Here is a 25560-nt window from a genome sequence, read left to right as displayed (position 1 = left end):
TGTAGAAGTTATTTGAGTACATTTCAAGATGACTGGTAATGTCATACTAATGGAGCTGCATTCAAGAGTACAGCCACTGATTTCGGTCCACTCATGAAACTGAGACATAATACATCGGTTTTCTTCAATTTTTCCTGTTGCTGCCCAGTAGTGGGTTTCCCACTAGGCACTTGAAGCACATGTCTTGGAAAGACACAGCATGCACCTCTGCACCCGCAGCTTTTAGGGATGCCAATACCAACGCATTTTTTTCAATCCCGGAATTCTGGATTGAAGAATGTCCAATCCCTAATAAAAAAAAAACACCCCAGTCGCCCTGCATATTTACTTACATGTGCGGTCAGGAGCTATGTGGTGTGGCCGGGAGGATGGGCGGGCAATGAAGTCGGGAGCCGGGTGGGTGATGGAACTGGGAGCCGCGTGGGCAGACAGACGATGGAGACAGGAGCCACAATGCCGCTGGAAGCCCGGTGGACGGGCTGCTTGTCCTGGAGCCAGGCAGCACACAATAGACATGGAGGGAGGGCAGCACATGCAAGGACAAGGCAGGTTGTGCGACTGTGTGGCCTGCGCAGCATGACCTCTGACCTCATCACGCTGTGCAGAGCCACAGTGCCGGGGATGGGAGAAGCTGGGCAGCGTCTGAGCACCTGTTCAGACACTGACCAGCATTAGACTGCACATACGCAGTCTAATCCTGAAATCCCAAGATTGTAAATTCCAATCCCGGGATTGAGATCCCATCGTTTTGGGGGTCAAATACCGTGATCCCGCCGATCCCGGGATTGGCCACCCTAGCAGCTATAACTGACAGGCAGGGCAAAGGTCATAAAGTTGTAGAGTTTGGGGCTCTTTTGGCAGCTGGGAGGCATGGGAACCAACCCCAACTTGAAGACATATCGCGTATCTGATTGGTACAGTATGTGTGTATGCATATCGAATCGGCCACTATGTTGGCAGATCCCTCAGTATAGTATTTGCTGTATATATTTTAAAATGTTTAGCAGGCAGACTAAACTGAACTGTTGAAACCTCTTGCACTGATACGATGCCGTTTATTCATGCAGGATATCCTTGCTCATCAACAAATATGGTTGCAGAAAAAAAATGTGCAAAGTTTTGTCTTCCATGGTTACCTAAAGGTGTACAATGCTAGGATCCAATAGCTTTGTTATACTTATATACATATATTTTCTGCTATAGTAAATTAATTTTATGATTTACAGTATTAAGAAACTGGAATGCCCATTTCACCCAAACATCACATAGGGCCTTATTCTGATTGAGTCTGATGGCTGCGTGTTCAGACGGACGGCCGATGTATTGTGTTTGCGCATGTGCAGAGGCGTTTATGCGGATGTGTGAATGTTGCGCACGTTAGAATATGGTGTGAATTCCATACAGAAAATGATCAGTCAGAACAATCCGAACAGGGGGTGGAGAGGGGCTTGAAGGGCTGTTTGGGCTCATTACCATATGCGTATGCCCCGCGTTTCTTGGGCATTCCCATTAAAAACACTGGGTGTGCGTATGGTAATTCGGCTGTGACGCACATATGGGGGGCGGACAGCTGACGTAGTCGGATTCCAGCTGCCCGCCCATATCCCTGCTTTCATATGGAGAAATGTCTGAGTGGTCTGGAGCACTCGGAGATGTCTGACTGCTCAGTCCATCATTCAATGGTCGGCGACCATTGGAGAATGGGGGAGGTTCCCACAGATGGGGGAGTTGTTCACATGAAACATCCACTCATGGTCCATTCGCTCAGCGTCCTACCGCATTCGGACAGTGTGAGCGATCCGTACGGCAGGTGGGGCTAAGAACACTCGGTGGCCGTCCGAAAATACGAATCTGTCCGAGTCAAGTAGAAAAAGGGCCATAATGTGGTGTTAAAGAGTGGAATGCATATGTGTTCAAACCAAAAAAGCTCTAAAAAGTAAAAAATGTAAATATACATTTATGTCTATTTTCTGAAATAGATGCATTTTTAACCCTTTGAGTGCCAAAATCTCTGTGGGAGATGCTCAAAATATTCGCTCAAAATTATATCGTCGCACACATTAGTTATATCAATTTTAATAAAAAATGCTGTGTAAAAAAAAATATATATTTTCTATATAAGTTTACCATTATGGGGGAAATTTACTAACGGAAATTTGTAAAAAATAGGTGTATTTGTATTTAGAAATATCTTTGTTTTTGACATTTACTATCCCGAAAATATGACAATTCGTATTCGTATTGATAGCACATCAATACGAATACGAATCGCCGTATTTTCAGTATAGTAAATGTCAAATATAAGTTTATTTCTAAATACAAATACACCAATTTTTTTTACAAATTTCCTTTAGTAAATTTCCCCCTATACGTCATTATGATGAATAAAAATGTTTGCTTGCCAATTTTTATACCTACTGTGTTTTGACAAATTTACACTCAAAGGGTTAAGATGCAACTATCTGTACCATGTTCCAGGCTCATGTCAGGCAAGGAGAAATTCACTCAACATAGTCTTAAACACAAGAATATTTTCGGTACTTATGTATTATCTGGGCTCCCATGTTAAATGCACCCCATTTTTTCATACCCCTACTATCCAACTACGCATGGAGTTGATTTTATATAGTGTGGCGAGCGCAGCGAGCCACCGTGCCCGAAGCGTGGTGAGCGCAGCGAGCCCCGCGAGGGGATGCGGTCTCATAAGAAAAACGGAAGCCCAGATATTACATAAGTACCCTTCCTTCTCATGGATGATGTAAAGAAGCAAAAAATAATATAATGTAAGTATAGTCAATGATGAATGTCCAATCATTTTGGTGAATTTGTAAGCAGTGAATCAGATTTCAGGAACTAAATGCTGAAATGATAGTGCTAAACTTGTTTGCAATCAAATCCCAATAGTTTGATAAGGGGTGAATCAAATGATTGGTCTCATGATGTTCATGGTGTAAACATAAAAAAAGAAAAAAATTGTGTAAATAACACAACACATAAAATATAATGTGTGAATCAAGGGGACCCAAGAGCTCATATCAAACTCACAATGTGAAAAACGTGAACGTGTGTATACAGGTTTCTATAAAACTTCTTTATGGGGATCACCAAAAAGTGAAATAGGAACCAATAATATACCAAGGAGGAGTTGTAATTCACTGGTTTCAGATGCGTACCGTACTCACTTGGGTAATGGACGTAGTGAAACCTATAACAGTTTCTTTGGCAGTCAGAGAACCCAGAAGGTGTTTAGAATGATCCACAGATGACCACGTATAAAGAAATAAGCCTGATTATCCTGAAATGATCAGAGATTAATCCAGAAAGATGCATAACGTACTATATGAGAAGGTCTTTTTAAACATATAACTGTTTTTTAGAGACCCTTCAGTGTCCTAATACATACAGTATAGTAATAGGCCTGTATCTGGGCCGCGGATCGCCCTTGTGTCCTGCCCGCTGCCTGTGTCCTGCTCTCAGCACTGTACCCGTCCCTTCTCTCTGAAGAAAGGCAGAGAGTAGAGTAGCTGTCACAAATAGAGGGGATGGGGGAGGTGACAGAAACGGTCACTTACGGGGAGCAGTTGGCAGGCACATGCAGGTGAGGTCATGGGGAGGGGGGCAGGCTGTAATTTACATGGTGGAGTCAGTTGGCATATGCAGGAGAGCAAGGGGAGTGGGCTGTCATTTACTGGGGTGGAGGGTAAGCTGGCACATGCAGGAGAGCACGGAAGGTATCTTATCACTTGCATGGGGGGGTGGTCAGTACATGAAGGAGAGTGAGGAGGTCACCTTCAGGGAAGCCATTGACAAAACATTTTATGCTAAAGTAGCACCTTTAGATCCAGTGCCCACAAATTCCAACCAAGCCAGCTGCATACTCCGAGCTGGTTTTAATAAATAAATTTGAATACCTCACATACTGTACACCAATAGAGGGCATTTAAATACACCTGACGGAAGCTGCCATAGGGCAACACAGAGAGCCGAGGACCATCTAAGCCTGAGCTGCTGAGCATCACGTCGGGCATGCACCTGTCCCCGGGCTCCTCCGTTCTTTCCTGCCTCCCCAGCCCACAGCTACCTGTTGAAGCCTTGTGTGCCAGGAGCAGCTCCCGCTGGAGGGGCCTTGTTGCTAGTGCCGGGGTCTACACTGCAGGATCCATATCGCCTACAAAAAAAGTGGTCCCTGCTGTGTACATGTATGGCTGCCCAGTATATAGAGAAGGAAGCTGCAGGACCCTCTGCAGTGTGGTGGTGTGTGCAGCTGTCCTTGGCTGTACACAGTCTCTGCCTCCTTTAATACAAGGAAGAAAAACTGTCAGCCCAAAACTCGATGCTGCACCACACTATTAATTACCACACGATTAATTAAAGAAATAAAAATAATCATTTAAAAGTGATGCCACAGTGTGTGAAGTCTACACACAGGCCCCTCACTCACTCACTCACTCACTCACTCACCTCAATTTGTCTCAAATAAACTCTGGCACTGTGTAAGCATCTACAGTGCATGCATAAATCACTGGGAAATGTATTAATACACATGTTCCCACTCCCAGTGATTTATACATCCAGTTGGTAGAAAGTTAAGGTAAAGTACTGTAGATAATAAATGATACCACACCCTGCACCCCATTATACAGTATATACACCCATGAGGTTCAGCATCAGCTCCAATTTCTATATGTGTGGGCATACTGTATGTTCATCTGCTAAGAACAGTGCATTTACTTTACTAACCCTGTGTACTTAGGATGCACAAGTATTCATTTACAGAACCCACACAATGTTTATTTCCAACCAAAAACATTATTTACAATACAGGCACCTGACAGAAAAATTCTGAAGTACCAGCAATGTATTAACAAGCCCTCCAGTAAATAACAGCATCCTCTACTTAGAAGAACAGATATCCAGCTGAACAGAAAGTGACCGGAATTAATGGCTTTATTGTGTCTCCTCTGTTTGTATATTATAAACAAGACTTATTATCCGAGATACAAGCCAAACCTCTCTAAAGCCCTGTTTCAGCTAATCTCTAACTTACATGAAACCAGCACCTTCCTGCTCACTCTGATCTTATCTGAAATGGATTTATACCTAGACTGATATTTCTAATCCATATTTATGGAATAAGCCTAAATCCGGGTTATGCAGCACACAGGATGCCCGTAAGGCGATGCTGCTGGTTTACAATTGATAGGACCAGATTTAATATATTAAGGGAAGGACAATGGCCTTTTCAATCATTGTCTCTCTGCTCACAGCTCTGCTTTTTTTAGAAGTGGAATGCAAGGCTTGATTTATTAACAATACACAGCACTTCTCTAGTCATCTTTTGCATCCATGGCTACGTTTTCATCAACATTAATGGAGGTGCATTAGCCTATGCATATAATGACATTTTTTAACTCGATATTTCTGTTGTCTCGTTCTTTTAAGTCGTCCGTATTATTCATCCCATATTTAAACATTCCGTACCACATGTTGAAAACATGTTGATAGTTTTAAGTCAGAAAAATGCATTCACATTTACAAAACAGAAATGTGTTTATTTGTTTTTACAATGCAAAGTAGGTTATATTTGAGTAAACTTTAAAACAATGTTCGTAAGCATAGAAATCGTGGAAATATTACAATAATATTTTGAACAATAGGTGCCAGCAGAATGAGAATTGGAGTTTATGTATAAGCAGGTTTGGAGGTTTTTTATTCAGCAGTTGTCAGCAGTAACAGAGAGTAGTACAGAGCAAGCGGTTCTGTTTAACCCCTAGTAAGACTTCCCTGGAGGAACATGTTGTGCATCTCATATGCATACTAAAGGTTACGGTGGGCATCTTGGCAAGTGTCTGGTGGCTACCTAGTTTCACAGTAAAGGAGCAAGAGCAGTCCGCTCTAGTAGACTTTACAATCAATTGATTTTTTTGTGACATGATTTTGGTGACACTACATCATTGCTGCTCCCAACAAACTAATGCAGTTAACTTCTTTGTCAGGTACAGTATTGTACATTATGGACATGGCTGTAACTGGGGAAGTACAAGTGGTGCCATTGCCTAGAGAACAGAGCTTTGGAGGCACCATTACTGCACCCTTTGCGACCTTTGTTGACTATTGCAATAAAATACAGAGACTGCTGTAATGGTGGACTAAAGTGAAGGAAAAGTTCATATTTTTAGCAATAAACTTTACCTTAATAAGAGGTGATGTTTTTACTTTAGCATTGTTTTGTCTGCAGTAGACTTCATCAGGGGTCATTTTTAATAAAATAGATCACAAAAACAAATGGACTGAACTTTTTTTTGCGATACTGCAGCTAGAATGCAAAGCGGATACAAGAAACGTGATATAGCAGGACTAGTAGCAAAGGTGCATCTACGGTACTTTTTTAGAAAAGTTCAGTCCATTCGTTTTGCGATCGATTTTGTTGTAACCTTTCTGTACCGTGAACTTAGCATGACTGCCAGCTTCTGAGATTTACAGGTGCGAGCATACATACACACCCACAATCAATTTGCTTGTATTAGAAAGGCCTGGCTGTAAATAGATTGCAGCCTCCTGTGGCATAGCACTCCCGCCATGTGTGCACATCACACAAGCAAATGCTGCAAGACAGTAGCAGGACACAATGGAGAAGATATACGTAATAGAATAGAAGATGAGAAAAAAACTAAATAACCAGGACTGTTTATTTATCTCTGCCTCTTGCCCACACATTCTTGGTGTTTCAATGTGCTGTGGTTGGGGTATAATTGTTCCCACTCCCAAAGGGGCCTGCATTGTCTCCTGCAGGCCACTCTGGAGCCAAAAGTGTAGTTAATTATGCTCATCCCCTGCTTTGTATTACTGTATGTTTGTAATATATACATGAAGGAATAGCAGAATTAATTATCTTAATATAAATGTTTGTTTTTTGTTTTTTTATTTTAGAGTTATACTACTGGTTTTTATATGTGTTGAAGGCTAAAGCTTTAGAAATAAAAGCATGTTGGTGATACAGATACAGTATGCTAACTTGTTAATATGGTATTCTGAATGATAGTCTGTACATTTCAGTTTGATTAAATAGCTTATGGGACACGTTAAAACAGGGCAGATACTTACAAGGAAAGGGATATTGCTTCTAAGAAGTCCCAAAGCTGTGTTCTTGTAAACGGTGTATGTAAGATTAGCCTATTGTCATACAGAGATGCTAGTTAGAAGTATGCACCAGGGGTGCAGTAAATGGTATTATTGTAGGTCAATGGCACTTAAAGACAACTCAGGGGCGATTAACGTACGTGTAAGAATCATAAATGCTTATAAATGAGACTGTAAGTCTGATAGCTGCGCCGTTGCATCTTAGGCATTTAATCCCTTAAGAGCACAAAACATAAGACTGAAATGACTACTCGATATTTGCATTCACAGCTTGTAGGACACAGTTCCTAGAGGAATAACTCTTTATTTCAACTAAACATTTACTGGTCTTTCCTCGAGGAATCTTTCCCAAGTGACAGCTTTAGAGGCACCATTTTACTCCCAATAGAAACAGATAAGCAGGGTGTTTTCCTAAGCAAAGAAAATCTAAATAAATATATCAACATTTACACTAAATATTTTTCAGACAATGTAAAATGAAAAATTAAAATGTTTACATAATTCTAAATAACAGTGCTTAGAATTCTTTACATTCACTAAGAAAACCAGGGATGAGAAGAAAGACATTCACACCAACAGCTTAACATACAGCAGTTGCAACTATTTACAGTTACTAAGCTTATTTTAATATATCACTGCTATGTTTTGGAATCTTATATCCTTTATTATTTGAAACATTTCCACCATCATTCATTACAGAAATCATGCAACAGAACTGAAAAATGATGGTGCTAATTTTGAGGCAGGATCAAAGCACAAGGGAGCAGTTACCTTTGCACCTGAATAAAACCATATTGCATTGTAAAGATTTAGATGCAAGAGAGGTGTGTCCATACTTTAATCTAAATTGCAGAGTAAAAATTGTTGGCAGAGTACATAGCGGTGCTTGTGGTGTTTGTTAGATGACACACATTTGGAGGCTTAAACAGGAATTGTGGTTTATTGTGGTGAGTACAGATTTAACAGGGTCAAGGGTTAACTTGCATATACAGAATATAGCAGTAGTAAATAGCATGTAATAACAGGCAGGGTCCAACAGGTGTTTGGTGCAGGTACTGTACTTATCGTATCCTGGTTATGCAGTGTAATCGAGGTCTCTCATACAGGCTTGAAGCTGTGGTCTGTGATGACTATCAGCACTGTGTGCAGGGGAACTCTCCGGCAGGCGGTGATTGACAGCGGGGGCTCAGGACACGCTAGCTCTGTAATGATGGCGCTGTCCTGATTCTAGAGCAGTCTCCATCATACTGCGGGTAATCCGTCTCTCCTAGAACATTAGCACAGACAGGGCCATCAAGAAAATTATAGTGCCCCTGTAGAAGGGGATATGGGCATATATGAGTGTTGAGGTTCTTTGAAAAAGTAACATTTTAAAAAGAAGGAAGTGCCAACATAGAACCATAGCCAGTTGCATTAGAGCCTTTGTTGAGAGTAAAGGGCCCCTTACATTAAAATGATATATCAGATGCTGAAATTGGATGCAATTTCCCTTGAACTCCCCCTGGACCTTCCCAGGAGTGATTGCTACAAATTTGGTACTTTGGTGTCATTTTGTGCATGCAATTTAGTCCAATAAAGTGTATGAGATTTATCTGGACAAATTGCATGTGTACTATTCTTTCTGTAATATATCACATACGATATATCGCATTTGCCAAAAGCACTCCATTTTCCATCCGATTACATCCGATTCCGACAAATCACAGGTGCGGCCCAACCAACCTAGAGGCTCCCATCCGACTCTCACGGGACCGGGCATCGGATTGGATGGAACACACAAATGATGTGGCACTTTTCAGACGATATATAGGCCCGAAATAGCGAAATTGGCCAAAATCGGGCAAAATCGTTCTAATGTAAGGGAACCTTTAGCACCATCTCAACCTCGAGGTTGCATGAAAAGTATATGTGAAAAAGTCTGATGACACTCAGTGACCATCTTCATACTCATCTCCATCATTGGCCTCAAGCCTCTAGTTGTATGTTGATTGGGTCCTCACTACTTACATTTAAGCTGTAATGTGTATTGAACTGTGGTGCTCTTTATTTGTACTGTATTTTTGTTATTTATTCAATGTTATGCCAAGTTTTTGTCTCCCTGTATTGTTCCTTTGTACGGCGCTGCGAAACACTTGTGGCGCCTTATAAATAAAATTATAATAATAATAATAATAAAGGCATCTGGAGTATGATTGAAACTAAGTGGCATATATTTAATGTGTGCAGACCCTTGTGATTTGGTTTTGGCAAAACGACCCTCACTGTTTTGGTTCAGATTTGGATTTGGTTTTGGATTTATTTTAAATATGTTGTGCTAGCTGCCCCCCCCATTTTTTATTTAATTCTGCCATGCCCCCTTTCACCCCTTATTTAATATATGAATTGAAGTTGTGCCACCTGTCACCCCTTAAATAATTTATTTAAGTTGTGCCCCCTCTATTTTGTTGTACTGTAACTTGTTCATCTGCTGTCACATTATTTTTGTGCACAACAAAGACATTTAAAGTTGCCCCCCTTTTATCTTGATCCAGATTTCGGGAGTTCTGTAAGCAGCCATGCATGAATCCAAGTAAATTGCAGCTAATTGAATTAAGCCCAAGGGGTGATTAGGGAAGGCTGAGTAGCTTGAGCTGGTCCAGAATGTTTTTTCCTTTTAACATCAATGCCTGTGCATAGAAGGACCAGTTGGGGCAGTGATCATTCCACCCCAATGCATTGTGCCCTGGGTGATGGTATTGGTTGCTGAAAACTCACTTATGGCCATCAGGAACGCTTTAAGAGAACCGCTTTAAGAGAAGAAGAGTTCCATGTACTCTCCTCCATTAGAGCCCCTCCTCTCTGCCTGCTCCAGCTCCCTGCCATGCGGCGTAATAGAGTCTGAGGACTCAAACTGTTTTGTGCATGCATAGACCTCCATAGAAATGGTGCAGCAGCCATTTTTTCTGTGATTCTGGTAGCGCTGCTGCCTTCATCACAGGACTCTGGAGGGATAGGTATCAAAAATAGGTGCATGGTCCTCAGTGGCGTATTTATAATGTGCACTGCACACATAATATATATATACGCCACTGATAGCCATGTAAAATTTTCAGTGTAAAAATGCCTCCTTCGCCCAGATACTGTGCCAGCAGCCTTTATAGCATCTCAGAACAAATCTATCATCTGCATCAGATACTTTTGTTATTATAATTCTTTGTTAGTGTAATTGTATGTTAATTCTGTGTTAAACAAGTAACATGAAATGGTGTGTGTAGAGTTGAAAAATTGCACGCTGAGATCTGTAGGAGTATAATAGTATTTTTTATTTTTCGTCTCATTTTACAATTGCCTTTATCTTTACAGTCATATTCTTAACAAAACTTGTGGACCATTTGCAAAATTATTTGACATTTTTATTTATGCCATATGTCTATTATTGATAGCTGTAATGAAAAATCCCTAAGGTGAATAAAAAAACCTCAAAACCTCATTCTGACCTTAATTGTGATGTTAAAAGTGAAAATTCTGAGAAGAAATAAAAAACTAGAGATTATTGCTGCAAGGATTAAACGTCAGAATTTGAATAGAAAGTGTAATAAATCTGAATTTAAAACATCATAATTTTGATCTTATATATCCTGGATTCTGACTACAGAATTAAAAATCCAGCCAATTTAATCTAGTCTGTACAACAGATGCCTTGTAATACAGTATTTATACTTTATTTGGATATTTCCAAATGGCAGCAGTAGTAATAGAGAAAATACTGCCACAGATTGTACTGTGAATAAATAATCTATTTTATAACAGACTTACTGTCTGTCTGCAGCATGCCAGGTTGGAGGCATGCTCTTCCTCTGCTTCACTGGCTCTCTGGCACCGACGACCCATACCCACTCAATACAGAATACATTATGGACTTCCACAGAATAGATTACTTGCACAATATAACTACTGTAGTAGGACCAAGGTAGCTGACATGCTGCAAGTTGATGTGGCAACAGCATCAGAACCCTCTCCCCTCACCTCTTTCACTGGCACCAGTTTAGCACCTTTTTGTTTGCATCCCACAAAAATCTGATGAGACCAGATGAGAAAAGAGATTGCAGGCAGCAGCTGTATGGACAGTTACAGATGGATCAGCTCCCGTCTGAGCTGCTCCTGGCAATAGAATTGTCAACCGCCAGCCGCCGCCATCTGCCAGATGGGGGCGCATGCGGATGAGACGCTTGCGTGCTAGTTCTGACTGAGACATCCACCGACCTCTGCAGCTCCCCCAATGCCCCCTCAGCTGCCACCAGCTCCCTCTGATCCCTGACAATATCAAACAAAGGGTCTTTTTCAGCTCCACAGCGCTCTCTATAATCGCTGCCTGGTTATTTGTTCAGGGAGCACCACTCCTTAACATACGTAATAAAAAAAAAAAAAAAAAGAACAACAACCGGCGCTGATTATAAATGGTGACTTGTGAGTAAGTTTCCTCTTTATTCTCCACAAGTCCTACTGGAATCCCAGTGGGTTTCACTATTGGACCACACTGACCTGAGTGTGGGTCCCTATGTACACATAGCGTTTTCTTTGTCCAAATATCCTTATTCACCAATCCACATGTCACATGATTCCAAAAACTGACCTGGGTAATGGTCCCTATATTCACATAAAGGTATCTTTGGACAAAGTGTGTTCTCCAAAACAAAACTCCAGAGTCAACCAGCAATGCTCATCATTGGCATAAGGAAACAAACTGACCTGTGTATAGGTCCCTATGTTCACGTAGCGTGTTCTTTAGTCGCTCACTCCTTTTCTTCAGACCAAAGTATACACGGTAACCGGATTTTCTCCAAGACAAATTTTTAATTTCCAAGTGGATAAAAGACATACAATAAAATGTAGTAAAAAATGGGAGCTTTTCACAGGTATAGACCAATAACACTATATTATTCCTCCTCACCCGGAATGAGTTGGAACAATCTGTGATGCCCTGATGGTAGGGTGGATATCGGCCTTTCCTGTGTCCAGCGTCCCTGTACACCAACGCGTTTCTGATGTCACCGTCCTTCCTCAGGGTGTACACAATCTACATGACCCTCTCCATGAAGGAGAAAATGCTCTATTCCTGGACTTCCCTGGTGATGTATGATTTTTTTTTTTTTTGTGATTCCCTCTGATCCCTGCCCATCTCCCTGAAGTGGAGACTGGCAGGGAAAGGGTTCCCCACCGCCGTGTTGACGGAGATGCTCGTGTGTGTGAGACGATCGCGTGTCCCTGTCAGATGGAGTGCCTCTATGCCAGCAATCGCCAGCTAAGGGAATCTGCACTTATCTGCCGTCTGTTTAAAGTGTTGAATGGGAATCTGCACTTAAGGCTATTGGTGAGAGATAGGCTGCCAAGCAGGCTAATATTGAGAGTACAGTTTGAGAATGAGAGAAAGAGAGAGAGTAAATGGGAAGTAGGATGGGGAGAAGACTACAAGTATAATAACTATGTAAGACAGCACAACAGTGTTCATCATTTTTGTATTGCATGTAACCAACCCCGAGCTCAAAGAGACAGTCGTGGTTTTAAAAATTCAAACAACAAGGGGATCCCCAGAATTTTTTTAACCAGCACCAGGCTCAAGGGCTAGACCTTGTTCCCAAAATACGGGGGACAAAATGACAAGGGGTCCCCAGTATTTTGAGAACCAACACTGGGCCCAACCAACCAGCAGGGTAATGGCACAGTCGGGGAAAACTTTTTACACTTCCTCCAGGATTAACCCTGCCTGGGTTGAAGCCCAGGGCTGGCCTTGGTACTCCAGGGGGGTGGGCACCAGACTGATTGCAGTGTAAAAAATAGAGTAAAACTATTCTGGATTGTTGTGGAACTTTGAGTTCCAGAAAGCCTGCACCACATGCAGGGACTTTGAGAACCACAAGTCCCAGCTTGCTGGGCATTAAAGGGCCCGATGGACTGTCAGAATATTTTATGTATCAATTTTATGTTTTTTACCTGCCAGTATACTAATGAAATTGTGATTATTTAAATTGTTTATTAAATGTAATTTGCTTCAATCTCAATAACGCAGTATTTACTATTTTTTATGGTTATTTGTTTTTTAAGGGCTGAGTACCTCTTTAAGACTGCAGCAGATTAAGATTTGTAAAACGAGCCCATCCTCAGTTAGTTCCTTTGTCTTCTAACTGTAATGTAAGTAAAGCTTTATTTCACTCTACAAACATCCACTCATTCTCACTTAGGGATTCCCTGTCCTCTTCTCCATGTAGAATCCAATATGGGTTCCTGTGGAAAGAAATTATACTCACACGTTGTCTTATGTGCTTCTTCGTCTCCACATGAATGCTGTAGACACAAGCGGATCTTGTTTTTACATCCATGGCTCCACCCACAGACCGGGGTTAGGACTGCCCACCAGCCAATCATGAGCATCGGGAATTCTCTGCTTGCGATTGGTGGGTCGACAGGTATAGAGTATAATTTTTTTACACAGAAGCCCATATTAGATTTTATATGGAGAAGAGGACAGGACAATGAGATAATCCATTGGTGAATATGAGTGGATATTTGTAGTGTGAAATAAGTCTTTACTTTTCATAGGTGTCCATGTTTTATTTAACTATTTGTACAGTTGTAGAACTACAAGTACCCACAGGCCCTTTAATGCCCCACATGCTGGGAATTGTGGTTCTCCAAGTCACTCCATGCGGTGCAGGCTTGCTGGGACTCATAGTTTTACAACAATACATAATAGTTTTAATATTTTTTTTTACAATGCTATCAGCTCGGTGCCCCTGATGCGGCAGGTTTAATCCTGGAGTGGGGCACCCCTCCATTGGGGGGTCCACACTCCACCAGGGTCCCTGCCTGGGCTGACCTGTCAGGGGGATAATGGTTTTGACTGTGGGAACTTGTGTAAAAAGTTTCTCCCAACTGTGCCATTACCCTGCTGACTGGTTGTGCCCAGTTATGGTTCTCAAAATACGTGGAACCCCTACTCCTTTTGCATCAAAAATTTGGGGAATCAGGACCGGCCCTTGAGTCTCGTGCTGGTTTTAAAAATTCTGTAGATCCCCTAGTTGTTTGCCCAAGGAATTTTTAAGACCAGGATGCTCTTGGAGCCTGGGGCTTGTTATGGCTGGGGGGACCCCATGCTGTTTTTTTATTTTATTTTATTTTTTTTAATTTACATTTCAGCCTGCACGGATATGATTGATCCATGCAGGCTGTCAACTTGTATTTGTATTAAGCGGCTAAATATAGGGCGACCAAATATGAATCAGGCGATATACGACCGCCTACACCATCTGCCTAATACAAATTCGTAAATACGGCAGATTAGTATATCTGCCCTATTTATGAAGTGTATATTTCTGAGAATATGACTGATGGCGGTCGTATGAATTTGTACCCAGCATCGGTTGTATTTTCGGTAAATTTCCCCCATTGGGTTTTTTCAACACCATTTATCAAACAAATTCTGCTGCATATTTTATGTTTCTTTCATTTCAGTTGCACAGGCAACCTACCTAATAAATGTATTGAAAATAATAACACTTTTTAATCTTTATTTTTAATTTTATATAGTCTACATGAAATACATCATTGTTTTTAATGTACATGCTTTTTAATAATTCATGCAATGCAGGGTTAATTATAAAGCTGTGATATCCATCTTACTTGCACTAACCATCAGTTAATCTTAAACATTCATTTACTTGCTGATGCCCTCTGCTCTACAGAATTATAAAATGATTGAAGTCATGAAACAGAAGCTGGCTGGGGCAAATAGAAAATGTACAGATTCATACTATAACTAATAGCGAGTGCTGTGTGTGACATTTTGATTTGCAAATACTGAGTATAATTTATTTGAGAATCTATGGATGAATGTATGCAAAGACAATTATGCTGATTTCTTATATTGGTACTTAGGGTTCGATTCAAACCAGAATGCACAGCTGTGAATTGTACGACTGCAAATGCACAAGCCATCCATGTGAAGGCAGCCAGCGATGACTAGCCATAGATAGCTGCTCGCAGGGTGATTTATACTCTGCGACCATTTGGGGGTGGTAACCCAGCAACTTCTGGGAGTGCCCCTGCTGCATACCTCCCAACTTACTTGATAGATGCTATGTGCATGAGCACAGCGTCTATTCAGAGAGACAGAGGGGCTGGGGACTTTACCAGCAGATCATGCCACCATAGTGGCAAAAAAGGGGATGTTGCTTGCAGTCACAGCATCACCACTAAGCCATGCCCCCTTTGATTGAGGCCACACCCACTCTTCGGGCGTGAGAGGTAGGTATGCTGCTGTATGCAGTATATCATTAGTATGTGCTTGGGTTGGCTTTAAATTTAGCATGTAGTGAAACACTCTTAAGGTTTCAAACAGTTAATTTCAACTATTATTGAAGACTTTTATTATTTTGCCCAGACGTGGCAGTCTAGAAATCACTGCATATGGAAATGAAAAAAAGGTTCTCTCAATTAGCAAAGAGATGTGCAGTATATCAATTGGATTAAGAATTTGTTCAATCTAGCTAGCAGAACTCTCTAACTTCTCCCCAGAGATGTCATTTGTTCATGAATAACCATTATTCAGTCATATATTCTCACTCCCAGTCCTCTGAACATTATTTTCTGGTGTCAGGACAAGAAAGACAGAGGGGAAAAAAAGTAACGTGTTAAATAAGAAATCATATTTCTACTTAAACCTACCATGAGATGGAAGGAGCCTGAGGGTGATTGTCAAACAGGCCTGACTTCTAATATACAACCTGCATGCATAGAAGGATTGAACATGGAGTAAATGTCACTTCATTATGTCCACGGTCTGGTTTTAATGGGTTTTACAAGCTGCTGCATTTCAGCTTTTAGAATATTCTCCTTGATTTGATTTCGACGGTTGAGACTCACATTCCAAAGACCAATTGTATGGATTCTGACTTCCCTTTGATCTGTTTGTGTTCAGCTAGCTCTGTTACCTCCCTTCAGTCCAAGAAAAGGTCTAATGCAAAAATAACACTGTACATTTCATCAGCTAATTGAATGTGACTTGTGAGAGCAGCAGCTGTTAATGAATACTTAGTAATTGAAATAGAGCTTTCTTTTTTACGTGACTTTTAACTGTAGTAAATATTATTGCTATATAGTCTGGGATTTTGAATAATTACATTTGTAGGTTAAAGGGAAATTTTCGCAATGAATACCATTACTGAAATATATTGCTACTTTCCTTTAAAAACAAAAGAAAGACAATTAAAAGAAATGGCCTTGTGACGTATAGCTACAGTCAACGATGTACTTACCATAGGTGCAAGAAGTGCAGCTGCTATGGGGCCCACAGCTGAAAGGGGCCTAACTTCCCTGTCAAGGTAACATGTATGATAATGATAACAAGCAGATTTAATTTACTTTTAATTACTACTTTTAATTAATGTACTTTACAGTTATCTGTCTGGTATATACAGGTTGAGTATCCCGTATCCAAAATGCTCGGGACCAGGAGAATTTTGGATAACGGATTATTCCGTATTTTGGAATATTTTAAAATTTCAATGATATATTTTGAAGTATCTTGCATTTATGCTGTATAAACACATACAATAAACACAAATATATTTTATTACCACATAAAATACACACAAATATATTTTATTTGTTCAAAAAACAAGGTTTCAAAACATGAAACAAAATTTGTGTACTATCTCAGATATTGAATTTGAATGCCAAGCAATCATTTTCTTGTACATATATAGTGCCAGTTACATATCATGTCCCCAGTGATGCTGTTACATATGTCCCCAGTGAGTTTTTAGCTAAACAAATTTTTTTCCCCACTTTCTGGAATGTATGGTTTTCGGAATAATTCGGATAACGGATATTCGGATACGGGATACTCAACCTGTACTTATTAACTCAACTGGAATATCTGGGAAACAAATTTCAGGGTGTCCGGAGAAGCCGTGCAATCTTCGGCTTCCCATCCAGTTTCCTAACTGTGAGAGGGCATGATGACATCTGTGTGATGAAGCTCTCAGGAAATGACCCCTGTAAAGTAGCAATCTACACAACTTATTGAGGTATCTCATTGAGCAAAATTAAATATAATTGTGCAATTCAAGACTTATCATTTTTCCTGAGCTTCAATTGGCAGGCATACAATGTTCTGCCCAGGTACTCACATCCGAAAATTCTAAAGTTAGCACCTACTACAGATGCCATTATCCAAGAAAATATCCCCTGCACCATTATACCGTCACCATCAATCTGAAGATTTTCAGCAAATTTTGATCCTTAATCAGCATATTTTAGCAAAAATGTAGATTCTTCAGACTAGGCACCATTTGTAGGGAGAATGTACAATTATTTTCTTTTTTAGCTGATAGGAATGGGTCACACCAGATTTTTAATTGATCCACTTAAGGGCCCTGATTCTGGTTGACCCAGTAATCTGCAAAGATCGCAGCTTACTGACGCCCATAGGGCCCATCTCACTGCCCGCAGAATCGCCACCCCCACGCCGCCGCCGTATCCTCTTGCATGGATGTGTCATGAAGACACATCCCCTCACATGTCCCGCTGGCGGAGAAATCATTTTATGGTTGCCAACTATTGATTGATTTCTTCAGGCCACGCAAATATAAGTCAGTGTAGACTGATTTATATTTGCGAGCTTCCGGCCAAAGACAGGGCGGGCGGCTGACATCATGTGACGTCGGTGCACTCAGAGGGGCCCACACTGCACACACTGCACCCATTTTCTAATTCTTACCCCCTGGAGCCCCAAAACAGTGCCGGGAGTACTGTAGAAATAATTTTTCTGTGATGTGCGCATGCGCTCCAAGAGCTCAGACCCTACTGCTACCAGTGCAGTTCCCAACAGAGAGGATGGGGCCAGGCCAAGGGGGCTGCACAAGGCCTCCTCGTCTCTTAATATGCCCCTGCCTATAGGTGTCCCTGAATGAGACCTCCCGTGTTCTGCTTTTCAGGGAAAATTGAAATTTGTTTCTGCTGTATTTTCCTTGCTCTGAATTGCAGAGCATTGCTTAATAGTATATGTTTACAGACAATTAATAAGACTCTGCTAGCAGAGTTTGTATATTCTCCCTTTGCTTGCATAGGTTTCCTCCAGGCACTCCGGTTTTGTCCCACAATCCAAAAATATACTAATGGGTTAATTGGCTCCCAACAAAAATTAACCTTAGAATGAATGTGTTTGAGTGTAAATGTGGTAGAGATCATAAATGATAAGCTCCATTATGGAAGGGACTGATGTGAATGTTCAAATATTCTATGTACAGCACTGCAGAATATGTGTGCATTATATAAATAGCTGATAATAAATAAGTGCAAAAAAAGATTTTTCTTTCAAATGGCCCTTTTGTTTTATGCATATTGTGTATACACACAATTAATTATTTCCATATACATGCCCTCAACACACCCTCCCTGATTCTTGCCTACTACTGTACGTCTGCAAGTGTCCTGTTACCACTCAGTTACGTCCCCTCAGCCATAACTGGATTTGCAACTTAACATAGATACATACCTCCCAACATGACCCTCTCCAGGGGTCTGTTTCTGCACTTCCCTCTTAATGTATGATTGCTATCACCTGTTTTAAACAGGTTCATTGATAAGAAAGGTGTCTCTACTGTATATAGGTGATGGTAATCTTCACTTAAGAGTTAAGTCCAGAAGCAGAGCATTGTGTCTCTCTTGGAGAGGGTCATGTTGGGAGGTATGTAGATGTGTGTCTATCAGTGACTAACTGATGTTTTATAGGTTGTGTTACAACAATGACAGCTACGTAGAAGCTCATTTGTATATACTTAAGGGGGTATTTAATGTTTGATTCCTACTGTCTGAACATTCCCAAAAGTGAGAATCTCAGCCAATCCGACATCAATTTGACCATCGGTGTTCAGTGTTCCGACAGTCGGAGTACGCATGTATTTTTTAAATCCACGTGTATTTGGTCAAAACGGCACCAAATTCTACAATCCAGTGGTAGTTTTTGACCATGCAGATTCGACTGTTTAGAAAGTTGAATCTGACAGGCTTCAATGTGGTTGGAAACGGCTGCATTGAAAAGATGTGTGCTGAATTTTCCAACTGTCGGAAATATTGGCACACAATATCCACTTTATCTCTCTCCAAGGTTTGATACATGTCTGCTTTAATGAGTTACTAAATACTGTTATGTTGGCTTTAATTGGAAGCAAAATAGTAAAATATGTGTCATACAGTAAATTTTAGTTCTGGATACAAAATGAATGAGAATTTACCTTTTATATAGCTACACTGTAAAAGCAATAGCACAGTAAATTCCCACATGGTAAAACCATTTTTACATATCATTATGAGTTGTGTGGATGAATTCTGATTAGTCAAATTGAATGCTCTTCACGCTGCAGTTTATCAATACTTTATACTTGGTTCTCAAGGCCTCAGAAGTCTTTCTTCATAGTGCACTTCATAACATAAAAGTTTCATATCTTTTATCTTTGATGCAGTGTGAGAGATAGCCTGCAGTTCTGTTTGCTGAGTGACTTATCTATACGGGAAGGGGTGACATTGTATTAATGGCACTTTCTTTGATCCACAAGAGCTTAGTGTTTGTGACTTGCGGAGGTCACTTTATCAGTGCAATCAACACAAGGTCACCTCTTGAGATTATACTAAAAGAGAAGACTACGGCTGCAAATAAAACAGGATGTTCATTATAGTGTTAAGTAGAGCTCAAGTTTCAGAACTGATCTGCAGAATACATGAATTCTCCAGTGGACAATGATCTGAAGTATTTCAAGCAGAATTCCCACTATTATATTAGTTCTGCTTGGGATTAACAGTATATAATTATTATTATTATTATTATTATTATTATTATTATTATTATTATTATTTCCAATGTATGCAGTACAGAACAGAATATAATTGTAAATCACATCAGTACCTGTCCCATTGGCAGCATTTTCAATCACTGTGCCATGGTACACTAGGTGTGCCTTAAGCTGTTCTCAAGTGTGCCACCAGAGCTAGAGGAGCCCATACAAGTTTACAACCATCAGCACCAGTTCAACTGTTATTTTTTGGTCTCTTGGTTTTCATGTGAGGGCCAATGTAGATTAGTTTGTTACCTGTGGGGACCAGTGTGTTTTCAAAAAAAAATGTAAGCCAATGGGTTTATCTATCTATCTATTTTTTTTTTTCTTTACAAAAATGTATTGATAGCAGTGAGCTAATGTTATGATAAGGTACTCAACATTTTTCTCAGCTCCATGTATTTTTCATCCCATCCACATACATACCAGGTAAGGTATCCATGTTGAGTGAACTATGAAGGTTACACTGTGGTAGATAAAAAAAAATGAAAAAATTGAACACTGTGCTAAAATAATGTATAAAAGGCAGCTCAATAAAAATGTAGGCAGTAGAATAAAAGAGTAATGAGCGCTAAAAGCAGGGATAGGTTAAGAGTAGTGAAAGATTTTAAAGTAGGAAAAACACCTGAAAAAATTAAATGATTAATTTAAACAGCTCTTTTGTAGCTTTAAAAGTCTGTGAGGCTGCTGCGCTGTCCCTACCTCTAATACCTGGGAGCAGGGTGGAGGTGGAGGTCTTTGCGGCTGGTTGGTTAAAGCCGCTCGTCTCTTCTCCGTCTCCCGGGTGACGTCACCAAGTGTCCCGGGATTGACGGCGGGTGCCGCTTCGGCTCAGAGGAATTGGAGCTCACTTGTGGAGGTGGACAGCATGCAGGCGGGGGAACAAGGACCAGTCTTCAATGCATTTCGTGCTCTTGTAAAAGTGCTTCCCCTGCTTTTATCACTCATTACTCTTTTATTCTACTGTGGTAGATAAGCCAAACAAGACTCAAGGCATACATTGGAACAACTAACACATGTGTAGTAGTAGTAGTAGTATGATATACACTGTATGGATAGATCCACATGTAGAAGTTTAGCATACAGGCATAGCTTACAGTGGGGCAAAAGTACATGGTACAAGTACATCATGGGATCTTTGAGGCAGCAGATAGGAGAGGCAGTAGGTGGCAGTATCAGCATAGGGCAGATTTACATTCGAGAGTCCAGAAAAACTAAAGTTCTTTGAAAAAAGTCCACGTGTGTGTCCAGCAGCGACATCTTCCTCTGGCAGTGCCATTGCCCAGGGATCTCTTTAGGCAGGCAATATAATGACTGGGCACATTATATCAGGAAAGAGAAGCAGCCTGGCAGTGTAAATGCAGCGTGCAGGCACTAACAATATGACAGGCCCAAAAATCACCCCCACCCCAGGCCAGTCCCTCTCATGCCAATGAGCCGGTCCTCTGGATCTTGGGGTCCTCAACCAAAGTCACATGTTCTGGCCCCAACACTCATGTCCTCTGGCTGGGTACCATCAGCAGTGCAGGGGTAATTTGGAACATCTGGGGCTCAGGCCAGGCCATGTGTCAGGCAGCACACAGCCCAACCTAGAGGTCATCCAGCAGCAGCATGAAGGGGAGGTGACAGAAGGCCTAATAAGTGCTGGGAGGTGGCGGGGCTTCAATGAATCCTGCAGTGCCTAGATCATGTTCCTATTGTTAGCAACATCTCTGGCCAACTGACTGGTGTCTCTGGGTGGTGTCTCTGAGGGCCAAGAGTGAAGGGGTGTCTCCAGGATGCAGTGGCAGGTGAGGGATTTTTCGGGCCATGGGTGGGAGCTCTGCAAGCATGCTATAATTCCCGCCCCTGATCTATTTCCTCAAAATATTGATATTACACTGCTTATAATTGGCATAACTACGAGGGTTGTATTAAATTTGAAGGCAATACTGTTGTCTGTGGGAGGTGTCAATCTTCCTAATTGAGCACAAGTTAGAAAACAAAGATACATAGCAATTGAAAATGAAACAATGAGAATAAATAGAAATGTGCAAATTTAATTGCATTATGTTGTGATTGTAAAGTAAATGTCACACAAGAAGCTGCATCCTGCTTAGTTTGAGTACTTACTGGTAAGTGTGTCTCACTTGCCTCTTTTGTTGCTACTGTGTCATTAGTAAAACTAAAAACCTTGTTATTTTTCCTTACTTCAGGTTCAGCCCTTATGAATGGTATGATGCTCATCCATGCAACCCAGGAACCGACATTGTGGAGAACAATTTTACATTATTAAACAGCTTTTGGTTTGCAGTCGGTGCATTAATGCAGCAAGGTAAGGAACCAAGTGTTATATGATTGTTTAATTGTATATTTTGTTTCAGTATTCTCATAATGAGACGTTTGTAATAGTTTGACAGCTTTGTGATAAAAGAACAGTCTTGTACAAAAAAAAAAGTATAATGCAGTACAAGAAATAATATTGTCACAAAGCATTGGAGAGGAACTTTGTCACAATTTGCTGTCACCGAACAACATTGATCCTCTCTATTTTTTTGGAATGTTGCCTCCAACAATTACAGAACTGCCATGTAGGTGATATTACAGCATAGTTGCTGTATATGTAATATTAACAGTGCAGAGAGTACCACTGAAATAATTATTTACAATATGGCTGTGTTATTTATTAGGAAAAAAATGACAAAACCTGATTACAGAGGGAGACTCTTGTGCCGATACAATAGTAAATGTACTGACTTTGTGATCTATTAACATTTTCGGATATAAGTCCCCATTCACTATGGTTTGGTTATGCCTCTCATAGCATAAATGCAATCACCTCTGCCTTATTGACAGGAAGACGTAGTTCCAGGGAGGGACGGGTGTGGTACAGCCGGCATGTCTAGTAACAGGGGGGCATGTCATCCTATTTTCTGATAGTGGACAGGCTCTGTGAGGCACAGTTTCTTTGGCCTCACAAGCTGTCCTGTGATAGGCAGCCTGAGTAAGGTTAGACTTACAAATAGAAAGGGTGTCGAAAGAAAGACAAAGCAGAACAATGTGAGTTTTTGGGGCACACTTCAGTAATATGAAGTAGGATGAGATATGAGTGAATTAAAAATTAACTTTTATTACACTATTCTAAAAGAAGAAAAGACAATGTTACTTACATTAATATAAATATGTAAATATACAAATATATAATATATTTGATGATTCAATCACTGGTTATAGGGCGAAAATGATTAGCACACGGTGTTCACCTCTAATAATTAATAATAATTGTTTCATGATAGTTCCTGCTCCCGCCTATTGGATCAAAATTTGGGTTAAATTGTGGCATGTAAATTCTGATAATACCATAAGTATTCCTATAGGATGGATACAGTAAGTACTTACGTCCTAGTCTGACCTAATTGACCACGCTGTATTGGAAAGATTCCAAAGTTGGCAGTGAGGGGTGAGTGGAAAGTAAAAGTAGGAAAAGGCTCCTCATCGGACACCTAGGTCAACATGCAACACCACTAGGTTGACATGTATGAAGGTTGACATGACTGAAGGTCGACATGTGGGAAGGTCTCCATGCAGGAAGGTCAACATGGGTTAGGTCAACATGGTCATTAGGTCGACACAAGCATTATGTCGACATGGGGAAATTCGACAGTCAAAAGGTCTACATGGGGTTTCTCAACAGTTGCTCATGCTATACAAAAGCTTTCTTACTAATTATTTAGAACATTCTGGTCTGGGGACAGAAGAATCATATAATATTTAAATATACTAAGATGAGTGAAAGCCGGTATTTAGCCTAAGGTTGCCAACTCAGTAAATTTACTGTTATTCCATAAAAGGAAGAGTAATGCATAATAAGAGACAGGCAGCAGTCATTTAAAAGTCAGATATTAGAAGTATCATTGCAATAGATTTGTGTTTGTGAAATATTGTAAATGATATTCTATGAGAACTCTTTTGTTGTACATAGATTAGTTTTATTTTGGAGATATTACCATATACTTTATAATATGCTATTAAAAATAATACTCCCAAATTTTTACAAAATTATCAACAGCATCTATATTGATTCATACAGATTATCCTGCCTCTAAATTGCTCTCTTTCTAACCTTCTATTGTCATTTACAATGGCTTGAAAATCCATATATGTGCTTTATAACATTGCAATTTGAGGGGCATTTCTTAGAACCGCAAAGAGCTGATCTTGAGTCACACGCAAAGATCTAGATAGGGGCAACCACAGAAGATGGGACCTATTTCAAAACATATCACTAATCAGGGAATTTGCAAAAAGGGCGATTATTGAACGACTGCGCATGCGTACCATAAGCTTGCGCATGCAGGAGAGGAATTAGCGACTAAAAATGCGTATGAATCATAAACGCAATGGAGCCACAGTTTGACTGACAGGAAGCAGTGCTTGGGGTTGGAAACCTACCATCTTCTGGGTGTGTTTAAACAATACAGGCTTGCCCAGGTATTTTTGAGGAGGGTCTGTGATTTTAGCATTGACTACTTCCAGCCTGATTAGTGGAAACCTCAGACATACTCACATTTGCACTGACAGCAAAGTATCTTCGATGTTTCAGGAATTGCCAATGGATTTGCGCATGGATTGCAGTTAGTGAACCATTTGCATTTTTGCCTGGGGCATTATGTCTTTCAGATTGGGTGGCTGCCTTCTCCTCGCAGTCCACTGTGAATTCTCTTATTAGTGATCCATACTGAATTAGGACCATAAAGTGTGGGTTCGTCCATGTGCAAATGGAAACACATGCTGCTCCCTGATCACTGACCAGCCACCACAACAACCTTTACTATTAGTATATGAAGCTGCACCAGCTCCATGCTAGGAACAAGAGAAATGTCAGAAAGAGGTTTCCCTTTCCATACACAAAACACAATAGCATGGTCACCAACCAGTCACTAATGCAGAGGCGTAACTCTGGCAATGGAGTCATCTCCCACCGGGCTCCTGATCCCAAAGGGGGCACCTCTCCTTCCCTGTGAGATTGAACTAGTTAAATAAAAGCAATTGATTTCGCTTATGTGGCTGAATAACCCATCCGAATATATATGAAAGTGTCACAATCTGAATTTGAACCAATGACGTCTTACTGGAGACAGACACCTTACTGATTGAGCTATTTGGGGGCACCAATATTTATCTTGCCTCCAGGCATCTGGGACAAACTTGCGCCACTGCATTAATGCATTCACAGTGGCATAACTACAAGGAGTCCAGGCATCGCTAAGATATCACTAAATACTGTAGATTAAACACTTGATTTGGCAATTTATTTCTGTGCACACTGTACTATTATGTTACTACTCAGTTCAAAAAGAGTGGTAACATGATATAATGGTGACACAGCAAAAGTGTTAAACCTTTAGAACAGGCCTGGCCAACCTGCGGCTCTCCAGATGTTGTCAAACTACAAATCCCATCATGCCTTGCCAAAGTTTTGCTATAAGGGAGTGTTAAAACTGTAGCAAGGCATGCTGGGATTTGTAGTTTCACAACATTTGGAGAGCCACAGGTTGGCCAGTCCTGCTTT

General features: G+C 40.6%; 1 protein-coding gene across 2 annotated transcripts in view; it reads left to right on the top strand.

Moving 5' to 3' along the window:
* The window catches only part of GRIK3 (glutamate ionotropic receptor kainate type subunit 3), a 524589-nt gene that overhangs the window by 468566 nt on the left and 30463 nt on the right, over positions 1–25560 (top strand). For both annotated transcript variants that reach the window (XR_014470426.1, XM_083173547.1), the window contains exon 12: positions 22205–22323. Coding sequence is in view for 1 of the 2 variants with exons in the window: in XM_083173547.1 (XP_083029673.1) it covers positions 22205–22323 (119 nt within the window). In the remaining variant the exon portion in view is untranslated. The remainder of the gene's footprint in view (positions 1–22204; positions 22324–25560) is intronic.

Source organism: Crinia signifera, chromosome 2, assembly GCF_055691185.1.
Source record: "Crinia signifera chromosome 2, ASM5569118v1, whole genome shotgun sequence".
Taxonomy (NCBI): domain Eukaryota; kingdom Metazoa; phylum Chordata; class Amphibia; order Anura; family Myobatrachidae; genus Crinia; species Crinia signifera.
This window is presented reverse-complemented; position numbering and strand designations above follow the sequence as displayed.